Raw genomic sequence first — 22,702 nt, forward strand, 5'->3', positions numbered from 1 at the left:
TAGCCTTTCTCCTTAGTGAGTCACTTCAACACCTCACTCCTGTGGGCCATGCTGAACACAAGTATTTTGCTACCTCATGGCTGCCCTCTCCATGAGGATTAGCAAATCACAGTGATTCCAGCTTAGGAAGAGGGTCCAGCTCAGCAAACTGCTCCAGGTTCCCCAGAGTCTCACATGGAAGCCTCATCCTCAAAGGCTCAAGACTAGAGTCACGTTAGCTGGAGCGTGGCCTCACATTTGGATGGACCACCAGAGCCCAGACCCAGCAGCCACGCACAGCCCCGCATTCACACCTCACAGTCAGCTTCACAGATAAGGGGACTCAGGCACAAGGCAGTTAACACACCGGAAGTCACCATCACTGGCCAAACGAGCCATGGTCAGTCTTCTCAAGACACAAGAGCAGCCAACAGACCTGCCCAGGAAGGGGCCACCAAGTTCCCGTCGTTTCCCAGCACCTCTCTCTGGTTTTCCTACTCTAATGAACTGCCAAGCCCCAAATCCTTTTAACTGATTAATATGCCAAGAGCCAAGAAGATTACGTGAGAAACCACAGGGCAGTCCTTATCACAACCGCAGAGGGAAAGGTCCTCTCTAAAGCCCATTTTTGCTTCCAGATGGTCAGGGTCCTGGCTGGAAACATTCCAAGGGGTAACTGAAGGGAGCTTAAGGGAGGGGCTATAAATGAAAGAGAAAACAGGGTTTCAAGAACCCACTGGGGGGAAGGAAGCATCCCAGGGCCAGTGACCACAGGACACAGAGACCAGCCCCCGCCTGAAGGGCCCGAGGGACAGAGCTTCAGACGGACAGGAGCTGTGGCTGCGGATGGAGGACCCAGGCCGACACGGAGGACGTAAGGAGACTAAACACACCTACCTCTGAACTCCCACTGGAGCGTCTCGCCGGCTGAACCAGGACGGAAAACAGCAAAGGAACCGCGCGTGGAGAACGCCGGTCAGCCTCCCAGGCCGAGCTGGAAGCGGCGGAAAGAGGGGCTCCGGAGGGGGCCACGGGATCCCCAGTGGCCGGGAGTCTCGCCTCTCCACCTTCGTCGTCCAGGCTAAGCCCTTGCTCTGGAGCCAGGCGTCTTCTGAGCGATTCCAGGTGAAAGTGGCTCCCAACTAGCTATGAGGCTTAAGCCGCTCCCATTCACACAGCAGAGCTTCATTTTCTCATCTGCCAATGGGGCTAACAACACCCGGGGTCGTTTTAAGCTTAACCTCGTGAGGTACTGACGGCACGGAGAAAACACCAGCGTCGCGTTCTCGTCCCTCCTGCTCCGCAGACGCGCGCCCGTGCGCGCACGCGCGCGCACGCACGCGCACGAACGCACGCACGCACATGCCCGCACACACTGGGGATGGGCAGGCTGACTACAGCAGGAAACAGTACACCTATGGAAATTAAGTGTGGCTGTGGTTCAGTCCTTCAGGACCGTAACTCAAACCATCTCCTTGATGAGCGTAAATGCTGCTTTAATAAAGCGTACACTCAACGCGTGTAACATATTGTTCCAGGAAGCTTTAAGAATTGAGGGGAGAAGTAATTCTTTTAAAACGAGGTACCAAACGTCTTCACCCCAAGAAGGAGCGGAGAATTAGATCTTTTAAACAGATCCAAGAATGATGAGAATGATAGTATGTTGGCTTTCGATACATTGTGGGATAAATTACCATGAATTTAGCAACTTGGTACTCATTTATCATTCTGCCATGTGGCTATTGGCAGAATTCATTTCATTACAGATGAAGAACTTGGGGCAGCTCACTCCTCTTAAGGCCAGCAGGACTGAGGTGGACGTTTCCTCTGTCTCTGACTTCTAGATCCTTGTGTGAAGGGATCACCTGCTTATGACAGGCCCACTCAGGATACTCTCCCTTTTGATTAACCTATTAGAGACCTTAATTACACCTGCAAAACGCCTTAACTTTTGTCATAAGACCCAATATAATCATGGGAGTGGAATCTCACCCCCTTTACCACATTTTGTTGGTTAGAAGCAAGTTACAGGTACTGCCCACACTCATGGGGAAAGGATTATACAAGGGCCTGGGTCATTGGGCAGCATCTTAGAATTCTGCCCAGTACATATACTTACAGACGACCGTGTGGATATGCTTTGTAAGGCAAGAGGAATAAAGATCATCCTCCCCACTTTTCAGGGACTCTTAAATACATTGCCCAAATCACTGAGCTTGCTCCACAGAGGGTGAAAACACACACGGAGACTTCTGGGTCTAAATCTAGTGTCCTTTCCACTCCCTTGTCAACCTGGCAAAGAAGGGAATGGTTCCATCTCACCATCAGGTGGGAAATGTATCTGATGTCCAGAGCAAATTGATCACTTGCTCCCAGTAAATAGGGATAACTTTGAGTTGTGAATGGTGATGGCCAGGCACACCATCCTAGCAGAGCTAGAATCAAAATGCAGGGCCCTGGACTCCTGACCCAGTGCTCCTTCACAACGGGCAGATCTCCTAGTATCTTTCACTGTCCCTATCAGAAACAGGCTATAAAGCAGGAGAGTAGAATAGCTGGGTCCAAGAATCATGTTTTGTTTTTAACCCAGATGTTTTGGCCTTATAGGCAAAGCCTTTCTTGATCTAGGAGGCTATCCAAAAATCTGGAGAAAATTAGATAGTTATTCTAAAATTAAAGTTACTGTAAGAATGGCAGGAAAGAAACCAAAAAATTCAAGTTGTGAACAATTCACATATATAGGGTACAAATGATGGTCCAAGCTGATACAAATTAAAATACATTATGTGGTTCATGGTATATTTACATCAATTAATACACGTTAAAATATACTATATGATTCATGGATTATTTATAGCTACCTATGCTTAAGTGTTTTAATGAACACAATATGTTAAGAAAAAATCATAATCAAATAGAAGTCATCACTTACGTTTACATATTAAAATAACTAAGCCACACTTGCTACATTGTAGCAGTAAAAACATCATCTTTGTGGGCCATGAGTATTGGGGGCTTTCTAAAGTGTCTGGCAAGAAACTAAAAGATCTGGTTACAGGTTTTGCTTGGCCTCTTTCTAGGTCACTTTTCCTTCCCAGTGAAGAGCTTAAAACACATGGTAGAGCAGACACTTCATTATGGGTTCCCAGCCCCTCAGTCTCACTGTCTGTTAGTTACCAACTGGGGTTCTATTAGAACCTCTTGGGTGTCCTCGCTGTGAGTTAACTAGTAGATCAGATACTGCCACTCCCCTGCTTAAAGCTCTCTATAACTGCACTGTCCAGTGTGGTAGCCGCTGGCCGCACATGGTTATCAAGCATTTGCAAGGTGGCTGACCTCAGCAGAGATCTCTTGAAAGTATAAAACATACACCAGGTTTCAAAGATGTAGCACAAAAATAAAAAATGTAAAATACCTCAGTAATGTTTTATATATATCACAGGTGGATATGACACCATTTTGGATATATTGCATTAAATACAATATAAGTTATTTACCTGTTTTTTTTTTTTTACCTTTTTAAATGTGACTATTAGAAAACTTTAAGTGATATATGTGGCTCACATTATATCTCAATGGGAAAGTACTGATCTATAGCTTCCCACTGTTCTCGGGAAACAATTTAAACTCCCGGGAATGTAGTTTGGTGCAGCCATTATGGAAAACTGTATGGAGATTCCTCAAAAAACTAAAAATAGATTTACTATATGATCCAGCAATCCCCCTTCTGGGTATACATCTGGAGGCAACTCTAATGTGAAAAGATACATGCACCCCAGTGTTCACAGCAGCACTCTATACAATAGCCAGGACATGGAAACAACCTAAATGTCCATCAGCAGATGACTGGATAAAGAAGTTGTGGTATATTTATACAATGGAATATTACTCTGCCATAAAAAAGAATAAAATAATGCCATTTGCAGCAACATGGATGGATCTAGAGATTGTCATTCTAAGTGAAGTAAGCCAGAAAGAGAAAGAAAAATACCATGTGAAATCACTTATATGTAGAATCTTAAAAAAAAAAAAAAGGACACTATGAACTCATTTATAAAACAGAAACAGACTCGCAGACTTAGTAAACAATCTTACAGTTACCAGGGGAAGGGGGTGGGAGGGGATAAATTTGGGACTTTGGGATTTACAAATTTTAGCCACTATATATAAAAATAGATTTTAAAAAGTTTTTTTTGTATAGCACAGGGAACTATGTTCAGTATCTTGTAATAACCTTTTAATGAAAAAAATATGAAAATGAATATATGTATGTATATACATGACTGGGACACTGTGCTGTACACCAGAGATTGACATATTGCAATTGACTGTACTTCAATAAAAAAATTTTTTTAATGAAAAAAATAAATAAACTCCTTATCAGCATCCAATGTGATCTGGTCCCCACCAAATCTTCCTCTCAGGTCTCCTCACAAATTCTCCCTCTTCACCCTCTAATCACAATGACCCTATGATCCCTTAGACACAGCAAGCCCATGCCCACCTTAGGGCCTGTGCACTCATGACTCCATCCTTCTGGAATGTTCTTTCCATGTCAACTCTACTCATAGTTGACTCATTCTCCCTCTTCAGCTTTCAGCTCACACACATCACCTCCTCAGTCATACCTTCTTGGACCACCTGATCTCAAGGGACCACCCATCCAGGGACTCCCTCCTCCATTTGTTTCCTCTGGGACACTCACTGCCATCCCTGTTACCTTACCTAATGATCTGTTCACCTGTTCAATGCCAGCTTCTCCCCAGTGGAATGGAAGCTGCGTCAGGACAGGAATTTTCACATCTTATTCTATGTCGTATCTTCAGCTCAGCACCTCACCCATCGTATTTCTCAGCTCAGTGTTTGTTGAATCCATGAATCAACAGTGAAAAGAGCATGAAACAGACAGTCAAAAATCCCAGGTGTGACAAACCCAGCAACCATGTTGACAGCACCACCATTTTGCTCCGAGGTGCTTACTCTTGTAATCAATCCTCAACAGTCATTACAGGAGGCAGTGTAATAACTGAAAGGACACAGTCTGGACTTAGAAGCCCTGAGTATGAATTTCATCCCTGCCACTTGCTGGAATGTGACCTTGGATGGAGCCCTTGACTGTCTCAAGTCTCCGTTTTCTTCCAGAGGAATAATTAGAATTATTATGGAATAATTAGACTTATACCATGGTTGTCTTGAAGTTCAAGTAAGATAAGAGCTTGTCAACCAAACATTCCCAGTGGTATTTATCAGAACAAGACACTCTTGAAGGGGAAGGAGTCTTTTATTTACCAAGGTGTCTCCAGCACCCTACACAGGGCATGGCTTACACCAGGTGCCCCAAAAGTGCTTGATGGATAAATGAAGCTTCTCATAAGCCCCAGCACCACAGAGCAATGAACCTTGGGAACATCAGATCTCTCTACTGTTCCAACCTGGAAAAGATGCCCCATTTGCTTCTAAAGAGAAGCAAAAGGACCCCAGAGATGGAGTGAGGCTGAGGTGTGATGGGCCAGATTTCCTCTATTTTCCAGAAGAATCCCAAATGATAACAGTCTGTCTAAGTGTCTAGCCAAAACCATGACTTTAGGTCCCCTGGAACATGTGGCTTGACAGTAGGGTTTCAAGATCAGAGTGAGCATCCTCAGCTGCAGAGAGATCAAGCTTTCTGCTCACGAAAGTTCATTTCCAGAAGGGAGAGATGAGGCCATCCAAGCAATGGCTTCTGATTCTCACATCCTGAGAAAAAGCCACAATATCTGCCTCCTTAATTGAAACTAGGGACAGGGGAGAAAATAAGAGGGGAAGGGGGTCTCATATGGAGCGAAACTGTGTTAAAGCTAATAAAATGAGAATTATTCCACGGAACAATAATTTCTCAAGATGGGGCAGAGAGGCTGGCTTTGGGAGTGGGAAATGACTTCACTGGGAAGGCTTCTGCCTGGTTTGCAAGGGATAAAGCTTGCCTTTGTTACTCTCCTGGCTTCTGTTCCCAGAGCTCTAAAGTATAAAGGCTTCTGGCAGGGTATCCCAGGTCAGCACTATTGTTCTAGGATTTGCTACTGAAAGGGCTATTCACGTGGAAACCTCTCCCAGGCCAGGCTTCTGTTGGCCACCGTTTGTTTACACACTGGTTTAACAGGCAGCCCACCTAGGAAGTTTGGACAAACCAGACCAGTTGGGCATTGCGCCATCTCTCCTAGTCCCACCTTGCCAGCTCACTACTGATGAAGGTCCAGAGCCCAGTCTCCACTCCTTTTACAAATGTGTTCTAAGCATCCATCACATGCTAGGTGTTGAGACTATAGCTGGGGGTAACCAAGACAAACATCAATTATAGCAGAAATCCATGAAAGAAGAAAAAGACCTTTCCTCGTCTTGGAAAAGAGGAGCCACAAACAGAAAGTCCTTTCCAGGAATATGAAAAAGGAACCACAATTTGGGATCACTGGTCAAGATTCAGGATCCCTGGAGAAGACAATGTGTTAAGAACCAAAGTGGAGGAGGCTTGAATAGGGAAAATGTCTCCAGTGAGAGAAAAAGCCCTAGAATGTGATCTGCACCTCCCTTGTCCTCCCAAATCAGTCCCAAAATACAGTCATGTTGTACTTTGAGACCACCCTTCAGTCTCCCTGCAACCCAGTTTTATTTTAGCCCACTTGAGCCCTGATTTCTGGCAGAGGACACCGCCAGCGTGAGTTACAGGATGAAAACCTCATGACAGTGTATTCTCCTGTCTGAAGAAGGTGGAAAGGGGCTGTGTTTATTCCTCTATCCAGGCAGGGAAAATGGCTCTGGGAACCCAGATCTGTGAAACTGGCTTAAGAGAGATACGTGGATTTATAGACAGACAACATGATGGCATAGCAAGGGAAGACCTGGCCGATTTTGCCTTACAGAGAAATTGTAATGTTAGATGTTGCAAAAGACTTCATCCCAAGGATGTGAGAAATCCACAGATGGAACCTTACCTGTCTGGACCTGCATGACATAATTTATGTAAAAAAAAAAAGAATTTCCTAGTTTCTGGCTTGTCATCTGTGTCACTTCTCCCCAGATGAGGAGTTCTCACGCTCACTCTCTCACGTTAGGGTCTGGCTGAAGAGTTCAGCTTTGGACCAGTTACCTTCTTGATCCTATGTCCTCAACCACAAAATGGGAGTGAACATTGTCATTATCCTGGTAATAATAACAGCAGCTGAGATAATGATGAGAAAAAGTGACTACAGGAGTGAAGATGAACATCTTGGCATTTATACAATCAAGACAGTGTTCTCTTCCTCACTGAATGGGGAGGGTTTATACTAAAGCAAGTTATAAAAAGCTGATTAATACTTTACAAACACTTGAAACGAATATGTGTGTATATATATGTATATGTATGTGTATGTGTATATATGTATATGTATGTGTGTGTGTGTGTGTGTGTGTGTGTGTGTATATATATATATATATATATGACTGGGACATTGTGCTGCACACCAGAAATTGACACATTGTAACTGTACTTCAATTTTTAAAAATTACAAACACTAGGTTAAAAAAAAAAAAACTCCCTGGAAGCTCACCTCTTCTCTGGTGATTGTAAAGTTTGCCCAGGTTTGGGGAAAGCTAGCCAGCTGAGTCGACGCTGCTGCATATCACCTGCCTCCCCCTCCCCTCGCACCCCTCTACGACAAGGCAGAAAGGGTGGGCAGGGGAACACAGTTCAGCACTTATTTTTGGACCCAGCTCACTAAAAATACCCGAGCCTTCCTGTTTGATCACTCTCCCTTTTGACCTGAACGGATCGCGGGGCCCCGCGGCCCGCCCCACCCTCTGCCCCGTTGTCCTTTAAAGGAGAAGGGCGTGGAGACGGATTCCTGCCGCTCAGGGACAGATGTGCGCCGCCCGGGCAGGCAGGGGCCGCGGCCGCACTGACGTCAGGGCAGCGCTCTCTCCGACCACCCGAAGGGAGGGGGGAAGCCGCGCGCTGGGATTGGCCGGCCAAGTGCGAGCGCCGGCGCGGATTGGCTGGCGAGGTTTTAGAGGGAGTCCCGCTCTCCAATTAAAGGGCCCGTCTGCGCTGTGTTGCGCGCAGAGCTCCCCCTGGGCCCGCGATCTTGGCCATTCAGCCACCGCTGTCCCCGCTGCGCGCCCTCGCGCCTCTGCCTAAGAAGCCAGGCGCTGTTTCTCCACCGCGGAAGAGGATGGCAAAGGTGGCCAAGGACCTCAACCCGGGAGTTCAGAAGGTGAGCTGAGATCTGTTTGTATTTACCCCGATTCTTTCTTTTCCCGTTTCCCTCGCCAATGGGTTTGCGGAGACTTACCTAGAAGTAAGGAGAAGGAAATGCATTACATTCCAAGACTTCATAGAAAATAGAATCCTTGGGAATACATGTTTAAGATAACAGGCGCACACCCCAAATCTGACTCTTAAAAGCCATTGTGGAAAGTATTTGCAAAGGATCTTAGTTCTTTGGTGATGCGAATTAGAATTTAAATCAGGTAAAACTTTTTCTTAAATGGTAATTCTCTGGTCCTTAGGGAAAAGCCCTACCTTCCCCTTCCTGTGATTGAGGTGAAGGTTTGAGGAGGGGGAATATTTACTCACAAGGAATTTCGCCTTTTGCTGTCATCCTGGTGTTCTGTGTTATTCACACACAAAGAAACCAGTTTCTTTAGTTGGTGATGTTGGCAGGGGCAGCAGTTCCAGCACACGGGAACTAATTTCTGTCCCCGGGGTCTGCACGTTTCCCTTTCAAGAAGGGCTGGCGGAGAGCCCAGAAGGTCACGGGTGAATTGCTGCCAGAGGGGCCTGCAGCTGTGCCTGTAGCTCCAGCCCCTCCGGTTACTTACCTGAATGCAGTTGGGAGAGGCCACAGGCTGGAGGCTTATAGGACATGTGAGCTGGAAGGAAGCCCAGAGACCGACTCGGCCGATGGAGAAACTGAGGCCCAGGGTCACAGAGACTTGGTTCCAGCAGGCAGCAGAGACTAAGGAAAGCCTTAAGCATCAAAACCCTGGTCCTGCCACTTTTTAGCTGCATCACGATAACTAAGTTATGTTTCTGAGCCTCAGTTTCCTTGTCTCCCATGGGGGATGACAGGCCCCGCTTCCCTCACCGCAACAGTAACAGTGATGGTACACAGTGGGGTAATCTCCCAGAGCAGTCATTGTTAAACTCTGATTTCAGGAAATTTGGTCTTGTAGGGCAAAGTCCCCCTTAGGCATCTGCCATTAGCTGGGGGGATTGGAATGTGAGAAAAACAAACAAAAACATACCTATGTCAGAATCAAAATTAAAATTAGGATGCAAGCCAACCACTTAGAAGGGCAGGATTCATGCATCTGATTTACAGCTGGGCCACTGCATGGCTGACCTGCGCCAGACACCCACACACAGAGTCCATCAGACCCTTCTAAATATGTACACCAAGGCGGACTTCATCAGTACATCTCAGGAATGTACCTGCCCCCTTGGATTTGTCAGACTATTTGCAGAATCAAGTCAGCTCTCTTTCTTTGGAATTCTTGCAACACCTTAGATATTGGTAAGATACCTATTAATTTCTGCATAGTAGTAAGTCCTGCACATACTGCTCTGATTTCCCTACCCATCTTTCTAAAGTCCTTGAGAACAAACCTTTCTGGCTTATCTCTGTTCCAGTGCTGCATGCCATACACAGCAGGACTCAACCGACTACCAGTTAACCACATAAGACCATAGTGTCCACGGACATACATTGTGTGTGTTGTTGTTTTTTAATTTGTGGTAGCACTGGTGTATTTGTGTGTCTGAACTGCCTCCCCAGATTCAGCTGAGGTCCAAGAGTTTAGAGCTAAAGGGGCAGAGGCTCACTGTCCTCTGGAAAGTCAGATGAGTGTGGTTTTACTACAGGCTGGTTGATGGTTAATGTGTGAAGGGAGACAGGGTACATGGACCATCCCCCTCCTCCTCAGCACCAGCCCAGGCCACCCCTTGGGAGGAAGTCTTGTTTTTATTTGCCTTTGCATGGGAGAGAGTGATTGTCCTGATTAGAGGTGGAACAAGGTCTCCTTCTTGTCACCCCCTAGTGCCAACTTCCTTGGCCTGCAAAGGGTTTATTTTCCATTTAGCTCCAATTACAGGCTTAGAGTAAGCATGTGGTGGGTGGAGATGAAAGGGCGGTTATTTTTTTACCCCTTGGGACTGTGACAATCAATCGGGAGGAGGATCACCACTTGTAAACTCACCAATGTCTTCAACTCAAAAAGTCAAGGGGAGGGAAGGGAGTCGGGGGAGGGGGGACTCTCCTTGCTGAGCTGTAAAGCAGTGATGAGACACTGTGTCTTATCAACCGCATGCTGAAAATCTTTTATTGCCTGTTTACTTTTTAAATCTGCAACAGTGGGGGGTTTTCTAACACTGGGCTCCAGGATGCATTATCACAGTTCGGCATTTTGAAACCATTTCCTAGGCTCTTAGCGCTGCAAGGGACCTATTTACAAAATGAGAAATAATTTAAAATGGCATACAAGCTGTCACCACTGCCCTGCCCCCAAGGGGAGGGGGGCTGTTGTGGGAATCCCTAGCAGCTGGAAAGTCATAAAAAGGTCTTCTAGAGAGAACATAAAATCCCCAACCTGGAGCAGCCTTTGAGATCATCTATCCAATTTCAGGCAGACCAGGGGAACTCGCCATGGGTCACATCTATAGTTAGTGGCAGGGCAGAGAAGCACTTCCCTCCCTCCTCTCATTTGTGCTGAGTCGAATGTTCCCATTGGCTGCCCAGGAGCCATCACTTGTCTTTTGACTGGGAAAGAGAAGTTCCCCTAGCATGGAGAGTTCCTTGAGAATGATGAACTAGCCAACATTCCGTGGTAACAAACAGCCTGGAAGGCCAAATGTCATTTCTCTTGGTGGAATCAACCACCAGTTGTGGATGTGTTCTGCTCCTGTTGATTAAGTGCCCAGGATTCTTGTCACGAGATCTGGGTTCAAATCTCAGCTCCACCACTTTCACTGTGTGCTCTTAGGCAAGCTGATTAACTTCTAAGCCTGTGTCCTCGGCCAAAAACTGGGGAGACAGTAGCAGCATCTCCCTCCCAAGGGGTCTATGATCATCAAATGAGATGATTTATACAAAAGGCTCAGCCCATGAGCTCAAATGGACTTAGCCATTGTTACTGTCGGTGGTGGTTGTGTTTCAGTGGATGTGTGAAGGCTGAAAGGGGTCTTTAGGTGAATGAAGGATACACCTGTCTTCTTCAGATGACTGTCCCATCTAAGGAGCAGCTAGTTTTCATTTGGTTGAACGAAAACCAGCGGCACAGCCTTGGTAAACTAGAACCAACCGGTGATCATGTCTTCATTTGAGACCAACAGATACAAAATCTGCTCACATCACAGAGATTCCCAGTCATTGTGCATTTCATGCTGGAGTCAGGGAATGATAGGCCTGGAAGGGGGAGTTGGAGCTCCTTTCACCTTGTAGTTAAGGAAACGGAGGCCCAGAGGGGTCAAGCCCCTTCTCGGAGGGTGCTGAGAAGCTGTACTGGAGCCCATTCGGCTCTGCAAGAATATAGACCCTGTGGCTGCCAAAGAGCCATTTGCAGGAATTTGGAAAGGACTAGAACAAAGAGATCTGAGAGCATGTTCACTGTTGACTGTGCGTCTGCCAGTGGACCAGGTCCAAAGGGTTCTATTTCTCACTCCTCAGGACAATGTCGGAGAAGCATGAAATGAGGGCTCTTTTAAGTGCGTTGCCAGGGTCAGTTGGGCGTCTCCCTCCACCCTTCTCCACATCACATCCCTCTCGGCTTTCCTGTCCTCCAGCTCCGCCCTCCCCTATGTACTCAGCCCTTCCTGCCTTCACCTCCAGTTCCTGCAGCGTGCAAAACCGCTGGCATGCCGCCCAGGCGAGCCGATCCAACATCAACACGGCTCCTCGAGAATTGTCCTTGGCTCCCTCAATCTTAGAAATATATTAAGCTGTCACTTAAAGACCTTAATAGCCAAGCCGTTGGAGACATGCCCATAGGTGTATAAGCAACTTGGCCCAAAAGACAGCCATATTTAAAAAGAAAGAAGGAAGGAGAGAAGGAGAGAGAGAGAAAGAGGGAGAAAGAGGGAGAAGGAGGGAGAAGGAGGGAGAAAGAGAGAGAGCGAGAGAGAGAGAGAGAGCGAGAGCGAGAGAAAGAAAGAAAGAAAGAAAGAAAGAAAGAAAGAAAGAAAGAAAGAAAGAAAGAAAGGAAGAAAGGAAGAAAGAAAGAAAGGAAGAAAGGAAGAAAAAGAAAGAGAAAGAAAGAAATTATCCAAGTCCTTAAAGGATCTCCAAAAACAGATAATGAAACCATTACTTTGTAAATAGTAGATACTTGTCATACTGTGCAATGGGTCTGAACATGTGGGGTTGGGGTTGACAACTGACTTTCAATGCCTCTGCCACCTTGGTGGTGGGACACAGGGGAAAGCTGTATCACAGATCATCTCTAGGCTTCATCCTAAGCCATCTCAGCTCCAAGAACTTCTCCTGGCCCAGGGCTAACCAACCCTTCTACAAGTAGGACAGTGGAAAACGACTTTGGTATTCCCCTCTGAAGACCCCAGAGTCTGATCTCCTCTCCATGTTAACTGACCAAAGGTGACAAGGGAGAAAAAGAATAGGCTGAATTCAGCAAAGGCTGGGGACCGGGAAGGAGGGACAGATGCTCACATGTGCGTCTTCCTTTCCCTCTCCGGCCACTTCCGGTGAGAATGAGGTAAAGAGCAGAGCAATCAGGGAGTAGTTCCTTGTGTAACCCACTAGAGTGAACCTGACTCCAGGGGAGGTATTTGATTTGACTTTGGGAAGGAGAATCTTTCTTTCTTTCTTTCCAACTTTCACATTCAAAATAGTGTGCGTATAATACAGCGGAAATCTGTCACGATGAGCACAGACCTTGGGAGTTCTTATCTCCCCAGTGTTCATCCAATGCCATTTAAATATGTATCGCAAGAAAAGTTTTCTGACAAGGGATCAAGTCATGACAGCAACTGCAGGCACTTACTAGTGACTTTGGATAGGTCATTTTTTTCTAGGAAGTGGCCAACTTTGGGTGAGAACTGGACTTCCTTCTCCCTACAGTCCACTGACCTTTCCTGGACATCAAGCTGTCTCTCAAATAACAAATGATTATGGAAAAGTGGGCCTAAAATTCTATTCCACTGAAAGCAGAAGTGTGGAGAGACAGCTGCTGCCTTCCTTTGGAAACATCCCCCTCTTCCCCTTCATTTGCTAATAGGAAGAGGATTTGGCTGGCAGCTGCCCCCATCTCACCAGGTGCAGGACCACCAGCCACTTCTATAGGAATCCCTCGAGATCGTACCATTTCCTTAACTTGACATGGAACATTCGGGGTCTCCTGAATCCATTCTCAGAGCTTCTCACATATCAGTGGCACGGATCTGCAGAAGCTCCAGGAATGCATTCTATGAAGCTTTTATAGAAAGAGAGAAACTAGAATTTGGGTCTCCTATGTGCACTAAGACTCTTTTAGCAGCCAAAACTTATATTTGGTATATAAGCCTAAATATTTGTTGGGGAGATTCAATTGTGTTTTCACAAAAACATAAACAATAATACAACTATCAAGCTTTATAGACTCCCAAATCAACCCTTTGCTCATGGTCTGCTCTTTTATATGAGAAGCAAACCCTTTTCCATGTTTTCTTAGAAACGACCTGTTGGTCTTACTTTTATCATCCATTCAGACTCTTGCGCCCTAAGGACTGCAGGAAGACCCTGTTCTCTGTTATGACAGTTTGGGGGACAGGCAAAAGAAAGGAAGGGAAAGGCATCTTTTGAGTACACTCAGGGTGCTTGATGTTTTCACACATCTTATCTCATTTAGCCTTTAAGACCACTGTGCAAAAATATTCATGTCCTTTTTTACACATGAGTAAATGAAGACTCAGAGTTGAAATGACCAAGATCATAAGATGACAGGTTAAGAATGCAAACCCAATCTTCTCTGATTCCAAAACTAAAGCTCTTCCACTATAGAGAGGAATAAGAAGGCTTTCGTCAGAAGCAGAATTCTGATGGAGAGGGACTAGGATTATTATTTCAGAGAGAGAGAGGCTAGGATTATTACTGCAAGCTTCACACAAAAGCGAAGGTCTTCCTACACATTGACAGTGCAATTCAAGAATTGCCCAGCATTTGCCAAATGTTATCAGGCATCTGTATTTCTCTAGTATTTCTTGGCCATAACCAGGTCTGTATTGTCACCCACAGTAAGTCAAAGCCAGTTCCCAGGTATAGAAGAGGGGCTTTCCAGATTTCTCCATTCCTGGTTCTCTAGAAGACAGATAGAACTCTCTTAGGAGGAGGCTAGTAGAGAGACAATCTAAGGAATTATACAGTATTATCCAGAAATTACTGAAGAAGCAATGACACTTGACCAAAAAAAAAAAAAATCTTAGCGATTCAAGTTCTAGAGCTTCCAGGACATTCTATCCTGGGGATTAGCTTGGCCTCTGGAATGTGTATCTCTACATGCCTGGTCTACCCAATAACATGTGAATCAGGACCAAGCAAAACACAGCCCAAGCCCCCACCAGGACATGCTTTAAAAGGAAATAAGATTGCAGAGGGAGAAGAAACCCAAGGCTCTGTTTGGCAGGTCATTCTTGTGAAGGACAAAGTTAGTGCTGGAGTCCAGCCCCCAGTGACTGTTTCAAATCCACATGATTTGTTTATAGATTGATATATTTTTTTGTTCCTCCTCCTGTTTTAAAGCATTGGATCCTTTGTAAATTTAATCTTTGGAGAAAAATGTGAAGGAATGATTATATAGAAGAGCTGAGAAAAATCTTGTCATCTGCTTGGTCAATCCCTTCAAGGTGCAGCCGGGCCATGGGGGGAAAATATCATATCCAAAATTTACCTGTGAGGGATGCAATGACTCGTGGCATCTTTTAAGAATGAAAGGGGAAAGGGTGTCTTCTCTATTCCATCACCTCCATGCCCAGAGTACCCTGGTTTCATGTCACACTCATACCTTCAAAGTTCAGAAGGTCAGGTGAACATTTTAGCTGTGAACTTAGCTCTGGACACATGGTTTCAGGGTCATTTTGAAGAGGGGTTAAACACACAACCCTGGCAAGCATGGAGATCCAGATGTGACTTGTAGTTCTGCCATTGTCTGGGTCTGCAGCCTTTGCCAAGTTGCTTATTCCCTCTGGACCTCTAGTTCTTCATTTAAGAAAGAGAGTTTATGAGAGGTCTATATTTAGGCAACAGTTTAATGAGATAAAAAGCATGTAAAGTGCCTGAATGCATAATAAGCGCCCCAAATAACATTTCCCTCTGCTGTTACTGTTACCCCCTCTCAGCAGCACAGTGCAGAAACCCCATAGGTAGTTAAGGGCTAGAACGTGGAGGACCAAAGTTCAGCTTTCTGATGTCACATGTGGCTTCTAAGAGATCAGATTGCAGGACCTTCTCTTTGTAGCTAAACTTAGACCTGGCCGTAAACAGACTCAGGTCACATCATCTGCGGAATCATGACAATGGTAACAATTTGCCTTGGGTGTCTGGTTGCCACACTTCTGAAGAGCAGCCCTCCCCTTCGTTGAAACCGTTTGCTGGCCCCAGCTGTGTGATTTTACATGGCCACTTACCTTCACCAAGCCTCAGATGTCTTGCTTACAAGGCAGGGTCACAGTCCCTCATTTCTTCATTTAGCAACTATTATGTGCCAGTCACTGTGCTAAGTGCTCAAGACGAGACAATGAATAAGAAAGTTTTGGTCCCTGCCTCATAAACTTGAGTCCAGTAGAATGTGCTTTATATGGAGGTAGGAGAAAAATCAAATAATGTCAGTGTTCTATCATTCTGTGTGTTCCTTGACCTCCTCCATCACACACATACACGCACTCACACCCTTCTTTCTCCCCCTTTGCCATCTGCCTTCAGATTTCCCAGCACTGCCCACATTTGAGCCACTCCCAGCCCCAGTCATCTCTACAGTGTAACAGTGGGATGAGTATGACAATTCTGCTCCCAGCTGTTGCATTTTTAAACAGGGCATTGAGTGAAGAGAAGTCTGAGGCAAGAGGGCTACTGGCAGCAGTTCTCAGGTACCACTGGTAAGCAGTGGCCCCTACAGCCCCCTTGTAGACATGTGGTGATAGACCAGTTGTCTGTCTGAGAAGCAGCTCAACAACCCAGACTCTGTCCTCCACGGTGTTGGTGTCAGGGGCACCGTCGGGCAGGAGCATGGGATAAGAGCTCTTGGCTGATGAATGCCCCCCTAAGAAAGCTGCCTTAAGAAGACAGCATCTATTTGGGCTGTATGACTAAGAGGTATTTCCAGGTACTGATTCACGAGGCTGACCACCAAGGTGACTGACCCGACTAAGCCTCTGGCTGGAAGAGGTGGAGGGAAAGTGGAGCCCAGACCTGCGCTCATCCTGGAGGAGCGCCACCCACCTACTGAGACAAACCTGAGCTCCCCACCCCAGCTTTGGCCCTGTGGCCAGCAGTGTCCTTGTTAAGCGATCCAGCTTCAATGTGGGGAAGGGACAGACTGGGGACTTCTTATTTTAGAGGAAGTCTCAGAGGGAGATTTTTTTTGCATCTTGTTAGTAGATAGAGGAGAGGTTTTTAATCAGGGATCTGTGGATAGAATTGAGGGTATCAAGGAACGTAAGTGAGGAAAAGCATTGTATCCGTATACACCCAACCTCTAGCTGAAAGGTAACATTTCCTTCCATCATGAATGAAGGCAAAAGCCCTGGCAGTTTAGCGGCCCCTGTGCCTCATTTTTTTAAAATCAAATAAAGCTACTGTATATGACTTTTACATTAGACAAAGGTAACTGGGTGTAGGTCCCACGCCCTTTATACCGATAGAAATCTGGTATTTTCATATCCTATTACAACCGAGAGAGATGACCTGCGTACAGCTCACACTTCTCCCTGTTCTGAAATAACAGTAATTAAGTCCATGGCTGGATCTTGTTAATTAACTTAACAAAGGCACATATGTTACTAAATTGCAGATTTGTTTTTATATATTGGTATTATTTCAGTAACACTCCTTTCCTTTGTAATCCTACGTATTTTAAGTTGTACATTTAAAACACTGTTCTGACAAGGGACACTTTGATGTCAGACAGCCAAAAGACCTCAAATATATTAAGACTTCGGTCAAAAGAAAGCTTTAACAGTATTCTACACATACACACACACAAATACACACACATATGCATAAACACACATGCACACCCACAACTATAGTGGATTGAGAACCGAGGTTCTTGAGTCTAAAGTCCAGCTCCGCCACATTTCCTATGACCTTGGACAAATGACATTACCTCTGAGCCTCAGTTTCTTCATCAATAAAATGGGCCTCAAAGTTGTCCTTGCAGCATAATCTATTAAGTTCTTAACACAGTATCTGACAACCAATGAGTGTGTGTTAACCGTGAGAAATCGTCACTATTAAAAGAGCCAATGAGAGCAAAATGGGAAAGAAAAAAAAAAAAACATTATTTCGATGAAACTTATTACCCACCTCTGATTTGGCCAACTTTAAGAATTTATTCTGTGCCAACACATATTGTGTGTAATGAATGTAAGCCAGGGACTGAGCTGGGAAGTGGAGAATTAAAAGGAAAGGAATCCCAGAGGCTGATGGTTTCAGAGACAGGACAGCCAGTCTGGCCATCTAGAGATTCTCTTCACAGAGAATCACAACAGTGCCAAAGGCTTGAGCAGAGGTACGAATGAGGGACCAAGGGACAGCAGAGAGGAAATACTTAACCTCACCTGGGGAGGTGATCACAGGAAAACTTACCAAGGAGGTGACATCTGAGCTGAGCGTTGAAAGACGAGGATGAATGAGCCACTAGGACCGGGTCACAGTCTAGTTTTGTGTGTTCCACGTCTGACACGCATCTTCTCCATTTTATGTGACTTGTAACTTGGGGAATACCACGCATCTTGACCTGTAGAGAAATACACTTCTATGTATCCATCCATCCATCACACACATCTTTTAACTCTCATCTGAGAACTTACTCCTCTGGCCTCTCAACCAAAACCCTTTGGGGCAACAGGCCCACCAAGCTGACACACAGAAGACTTCAGGCAGTGGCTTGAGCCTCCCAAGCTCAGCAAAGGAGTTCCGGCAAGCTCACCCCCACTGAGTTTGAATTTCTGCAGGAAGATGTAGATGTGTGTTGTGACAAAGGGAGACAAAAAGTTAACTGAGGATATGCAACGTATGTGGAAAGAAAGGTACACATGCGCGCACACACACATACACACACACACACTGTGAAATCCAGCAAGCTGGACCTGTGGGCAGAATGTGAAAACACATTTCTGAGGGCCATAGGATGGTGTTTGTGCACCCCAAGTTTCATGCAGTTTCCAGTCCTGAAGCCATTTAAATGATAATTGGCGGGAAAGAAATCCCATGGGAGATTCCATGTTGAACCATGAGGATGAAAATTTTGAAATGTGGGAACCTGACTAACCAGATCCAGAATCTTGCATGGAAACCATTCCTTCTGCGCAGTTCCTGCTTCAGACTTCTGACCTGGTCTGAAGCTGTGGGTTCGTTCTTGCCATGTTTTAGAGCAGGTGAGGCATCGGAATGAAACACGCATGGTTTGGATATCAAAATGCCACTGGGATGATCAGCTGATTTTTGTCAGTTGCATATGGTACATTAAACAGAGGGAGAAAAAACATCCCAGATGATTCCCTGCCAATTATCCAGAAAAATGAAATTCTGGGGATCAATCCCTGGGTTTGCAAGGATCTGACAAAGAGGTGAGGATTGAAGAAAAAGCTGTATTTCCTGGAGTCTGACCTCTTACACAGTCAACAGGCCCTAACAGCCCGTGGGGAGAACACACTCTGTACGAAGATTCATGCTAATTAGAACAGCTCTTGCCGCCTGCCCGGCACCTTTCCTTGGACCCAGCACAGGGCTGGGACCATCACAAGGGAAAGCATCATATACTTATTTGAATAATGATTGTACTGTATATTTCAGCAATTAGAATTCACTTCTAAGAGGTGGAATGGGCCTCACAGATTTCCTGGGTCAACTTCCTTGTTTAACAGACAAGGAAAGAGATAACTAGCAGGTTAGGTGACTTGCTCAGGGTCACAGAGATAGCATGTAGAAGAGGTAGGGTTAGAGTTCAGGGTGTCATCCCATTTCAGGTTCAGAAAGACTTAAAAATGATTCTGTCCAAGTACCCCAACCAAAACCTTAAACGGAGATGAAACAGGTGACCAGATGCTCTAAGAACAACCGACAAGCACTGAGTCCTCCTAACGAGATCTGGTTCCTTGAAGCCCTCTAATTATTAGACAGCTCTGTCTTATTTTGAGCTAAAATAGCTCTCTCTCTGTCTCTCTCTCTCTCGCTCTCTCTTTGCAACTTCCCCCCCATTGGTTCCCTCTGTTTCCTTAGTTCCTTAGTTCAAGGACGCAGTGGCCACTTTTTTCTAACATTCTGGTACTGGTTCACCAACCAAGTCCTACGTATTGGTCAAGGAGGTCAGAGCACCCATTTCTTGGGTTACTTCCTACCTTCTGGGAGACCCAGTGTCTGCTGGTAGCTGAGAGACACGGTCAACAGACAGCCCCCGGCTTTCGCCTTGGCATTAGTTCTGCGACCTGTGCTACCTCCTCCACCTGGGTGGGATGCTTCTCCCTCCTTCCAGCCTCAAGGCCACTTCTGTGCCACCAAACTATCCTACTTCTTGGAAGAGAGTCTTTTAAAGTGGAAAAACATACCAAGTGAGAAGGGAACAGGAAATTTTAAATCACCAAGAGAAGAACTCCAAACTCATAAACACTCATGGAAAATCCGCACGGCTCCACATGCAAAGTACCTGATTAATAAAAAGGGCTTGGACAGGGAGGTAATAGGAAATCAGAAAAGGCTATGGAGGAAAAGAAAAAACCTGCAGTAAAGAGGGCAATATCTTTTTTAAAGACGATTGGCCAAGTTGTCATAGCTTATTACTACACGGGATGCTAGAACAGTAAGAACGTTTTCCAAGTTTTATATCCTGATGACTTTTTCGTCTGGAGGGAATGCTCAATAAATAAATAGGTATAATTAAAAACTGTATCATTCCATTTCTGTCATATTTAAAAACAGGCAAATCCAATCTACAGTGAGAGAAGTCAGAATAACAGCTACCTCTAAAAGACGAGGTACCAACTAGAAAGGGGCATTTGTGAATTTTTGCTGCATGTAAATTTTACCTTGAAGCACTGTTAGAAAACAAATGAGACAGTATTTTATTTATAATTATATTTATATTACTTATAATTATATTTATATTATTTATAATTATAATTATATTAACTTATGATTTATCATTGGAAAGTGTTCTGTATTCAAGCAGAAGGATGTGAGGATAGAGGTTGAGGGCTGGGTTCTTGCTGGGGCCCCGCAGATGTATCACATTAACAGACAGCTTTGTCCCAGGGAGCTGCTACTAGGATGCTTTAGAATCTTTCCATTGGCTTGAGTCTGGCATTAAAGTTTCTACATGATGGGGGGGCCCTGTTCAGCCCCATGCATCACTGCAACGTTCTGCTTCCCCCAGACTGACGCGTCACTTTTCCCCTGGACATGCCCGTTCTTCCTCACGTGCATGCTAAAAGGCCTTCCTCTTCCTAGGCCAAAATTCCGCCCATGCCTCAGTGCCCTCCTCCATGAAGCCTTCGGTGCAGAGCGAGTTCTCTCTCCCCTGAACTCCTGTCCCATGAGCTCCCGCCTGTGCCTCCATTCATCAGCTCCCTGAGGGCAGGGATCACCCCCTTGTTTCTCCTCTGTCCTCCCCAGAAAGCCAGGTGCACAGTAAGGGCTCAACTGTATGAATGGATAGAAAAGGAAATGGGATGAACTCAGGAGACAGGGGGAGAAGGAACGGTATCAGAAGACATTAGAGCAAGTAGGATCTCCTTCCTTCCTGGCAGAGACAAGGAATCCTGAGGGGAAAGAGCGGGGAGAGACAGAGGATGAGGGCGGAGGACACAGACCGACGTGGAGCAGAGTAGCTGAGACCCTTAGCCTCTTCCAGACGGAGCCCCACACACGTTGCTTAATCTGAAGCCTCCTGATTCGTGGACCAAGATCAGGACTGGCAAGGTGGGAGTGGGGCCAGGGGGGTGGGAGAAAGACTCCTTGGGAGGATTTAGGAAGGATCTTAAGATGAAAGGGGAATGAAAGAGAGAGGGATGGGGAAGGCACCCTTCCAAAGCAGACTCTGAGTTGTTGCTGTCTGGTCCCAAGTTTTATTATCCTCCTTCAAACTCGTCTACGAAAGGACTGACTTTAAGATGGTAGATGAGCCAAGCCTTGACTTGTCTCCTTCCTTCAGACAACTAACTCAGACCTTCAGCTGAACCTCGAGGCCCCCTGTTTCTGGCTGGAAGCGTCTTGAGAACAAAGTCCTGTGATTCCCATGGTCTGGGGAGGTAGTTGGCTGGGATCTCTAACCAACAGCAGTCACATCTCAGGAGGGTTGTTCCTCCCAGAGCCAAGGGCCGGCAGGACGACTGAAAATTGGCTGAAATGGAATCCAAACCACTCATAGCTCAGACCACTATCTACTTTAAAGTTTCTAGTCCTTGATGCATATTTATACCAAAATAGGGCCAGCGGAAAAGTTCCATCTGTGTGGATTTTAAGAGTTTTGCCTTTCCTCAGCCACGTTGACCACACTCAGGAAAGTAGCAGAATCACTGCCAAGTCTATGCTCTTTGAAGTGCAAGAAATTCTGAGAAGGCCCTGGACCCATCATATTTCTTCTTATCCTGAAGACTCCGAGTTGGCACTCCCTTTGTGAAAAAAAATGCTTAATATCAACACCTCCCATTGCTTTATAATTTTAGCTCAACCTTTGACACCGTGCTGACCATGAACACTCTTTTGAAAGAGTGGATAAGCCTGTTCAAAGCTTTGCTGGGTGAAATGACATTGTTGATTAATATTTTCCCATCTTTTAAAAATCTGAATGGCCCAGTTAATCACTTTAATTCTCCTCTTTACTTTGCTAGTAGAGAAATAGGCCTAAATTTTCTCCTCATTTTTATGAGTCATTCCATAGTCCTCGGAACCACAATGCCGGAAGCTTCAACCAGTTCTGCTCTTGGTATGAGGGTCTGAAACAGAAGCTTTGCCCTTGTACTTGGCATATGAAATGCACTTATCAAGCACAGGCCAGACATTGTGCTACATTGTTTTTTCCCTTATCTTGACACAAATCCCATTTTACAGATGAGTAAACTAAGATGAACAGGGATTAAGTCAATTGCCAAGGTGACATAGTTAATGTGATGAACATGAATGAAAGGTAGGAAGTTCAGTCCACAGCTCCCCCTTCTCCCTTTAAACCATTTCACATCTACACCAATTATATTTACAGGGTTCCAGAAGGATGGGCCATGAACTTGTTGGTCACAGGATGGACTGAGTTGGTACCCAGACACGCATTAACAATGCTCAACCACATTGGTCAGCACTTGTCTCCCTTTTCAGTTCATTCGTCCTTTTGATTATGTCAAGGAGAAAAGTCTCCATCTGGTGCGAAAAGGGCTTTAACACCTCAATCTCTTGCTCAACTTCACTTTGAAGAGATGGAGAGCTGCTCTCAGGTTCAGAGCTTTAAGAAGGCAAGAGTATTAGCTAGAATTTCATGTTGTTATTTCATATTTATTGTATTTCATATGGTTACC

The 22,702-nt window shown here is 45.4% G+C and overlaps 2 protein-coding genes across 3 annotated transcripts in view; one reads left to right on the forward strand and one right to left on the reverse strand.

Annotated features, from left to right (window-relative positions):
- The first annotated feature begins 8,027 nt into the window (after positions 1-8,027).
- The window catches only part of LMCD1 (LIM and cysteine rich domains 1), a 55,409-nt gene continuing 40,734 nt past the window's right edge, over positions 8,028-22,702 (forward strand). The window contains exons 1-2 of one of the 2 annotated variants that reach the window (XM_014568277.2): positions 8,054-8,207; positions 20,942-21,113. Coding sequence is in view for 1 of the 2 variants with exons in the window: in XM_006195354.3 (XP_006195416.1) it covers positions 8,166-8,207 (42 nt within the window). In the remaining variant the exon portion in view is untranslated. Of the gene's footprint in view, positions 8,208-20,941; positions 21,114-22,702 lie in introns of both variants that reach the window. The other variant, XM_006195354.3, reaches the window with a different exon arrangement.
- Positions 17,724-22,702, reverse strand: part of SSUH2 (ssu-2 homolog) — a 109,618-nt gene continuing 104,639 nt past the window's right edge. The window contains exon 16 of the transcript XR_004312252.1: positions 17,724-17,934. The gene's annotated coding sequence lies outside the window, so the exon portion shown is untranslated. The remainder of the gene's footprint in view (positions 17,935-22,702) is intronic.

This window comes from Camelus ferus, chromosome 17, assembly GCF_009834535.1.
Source record: "Camelus ferus isolate YT-003-E chromosome 17, BCGSAC_Cfer_1.0, whole genome shotgun sequence".
In the NCBI taxonomy this organism is placed as follows: domain Eukaryota; kingdom Metazoa; phylum Chordata; class Mammalia; order Artiodactyla; family Camelidae; genus Camelus; species Camelus ferus.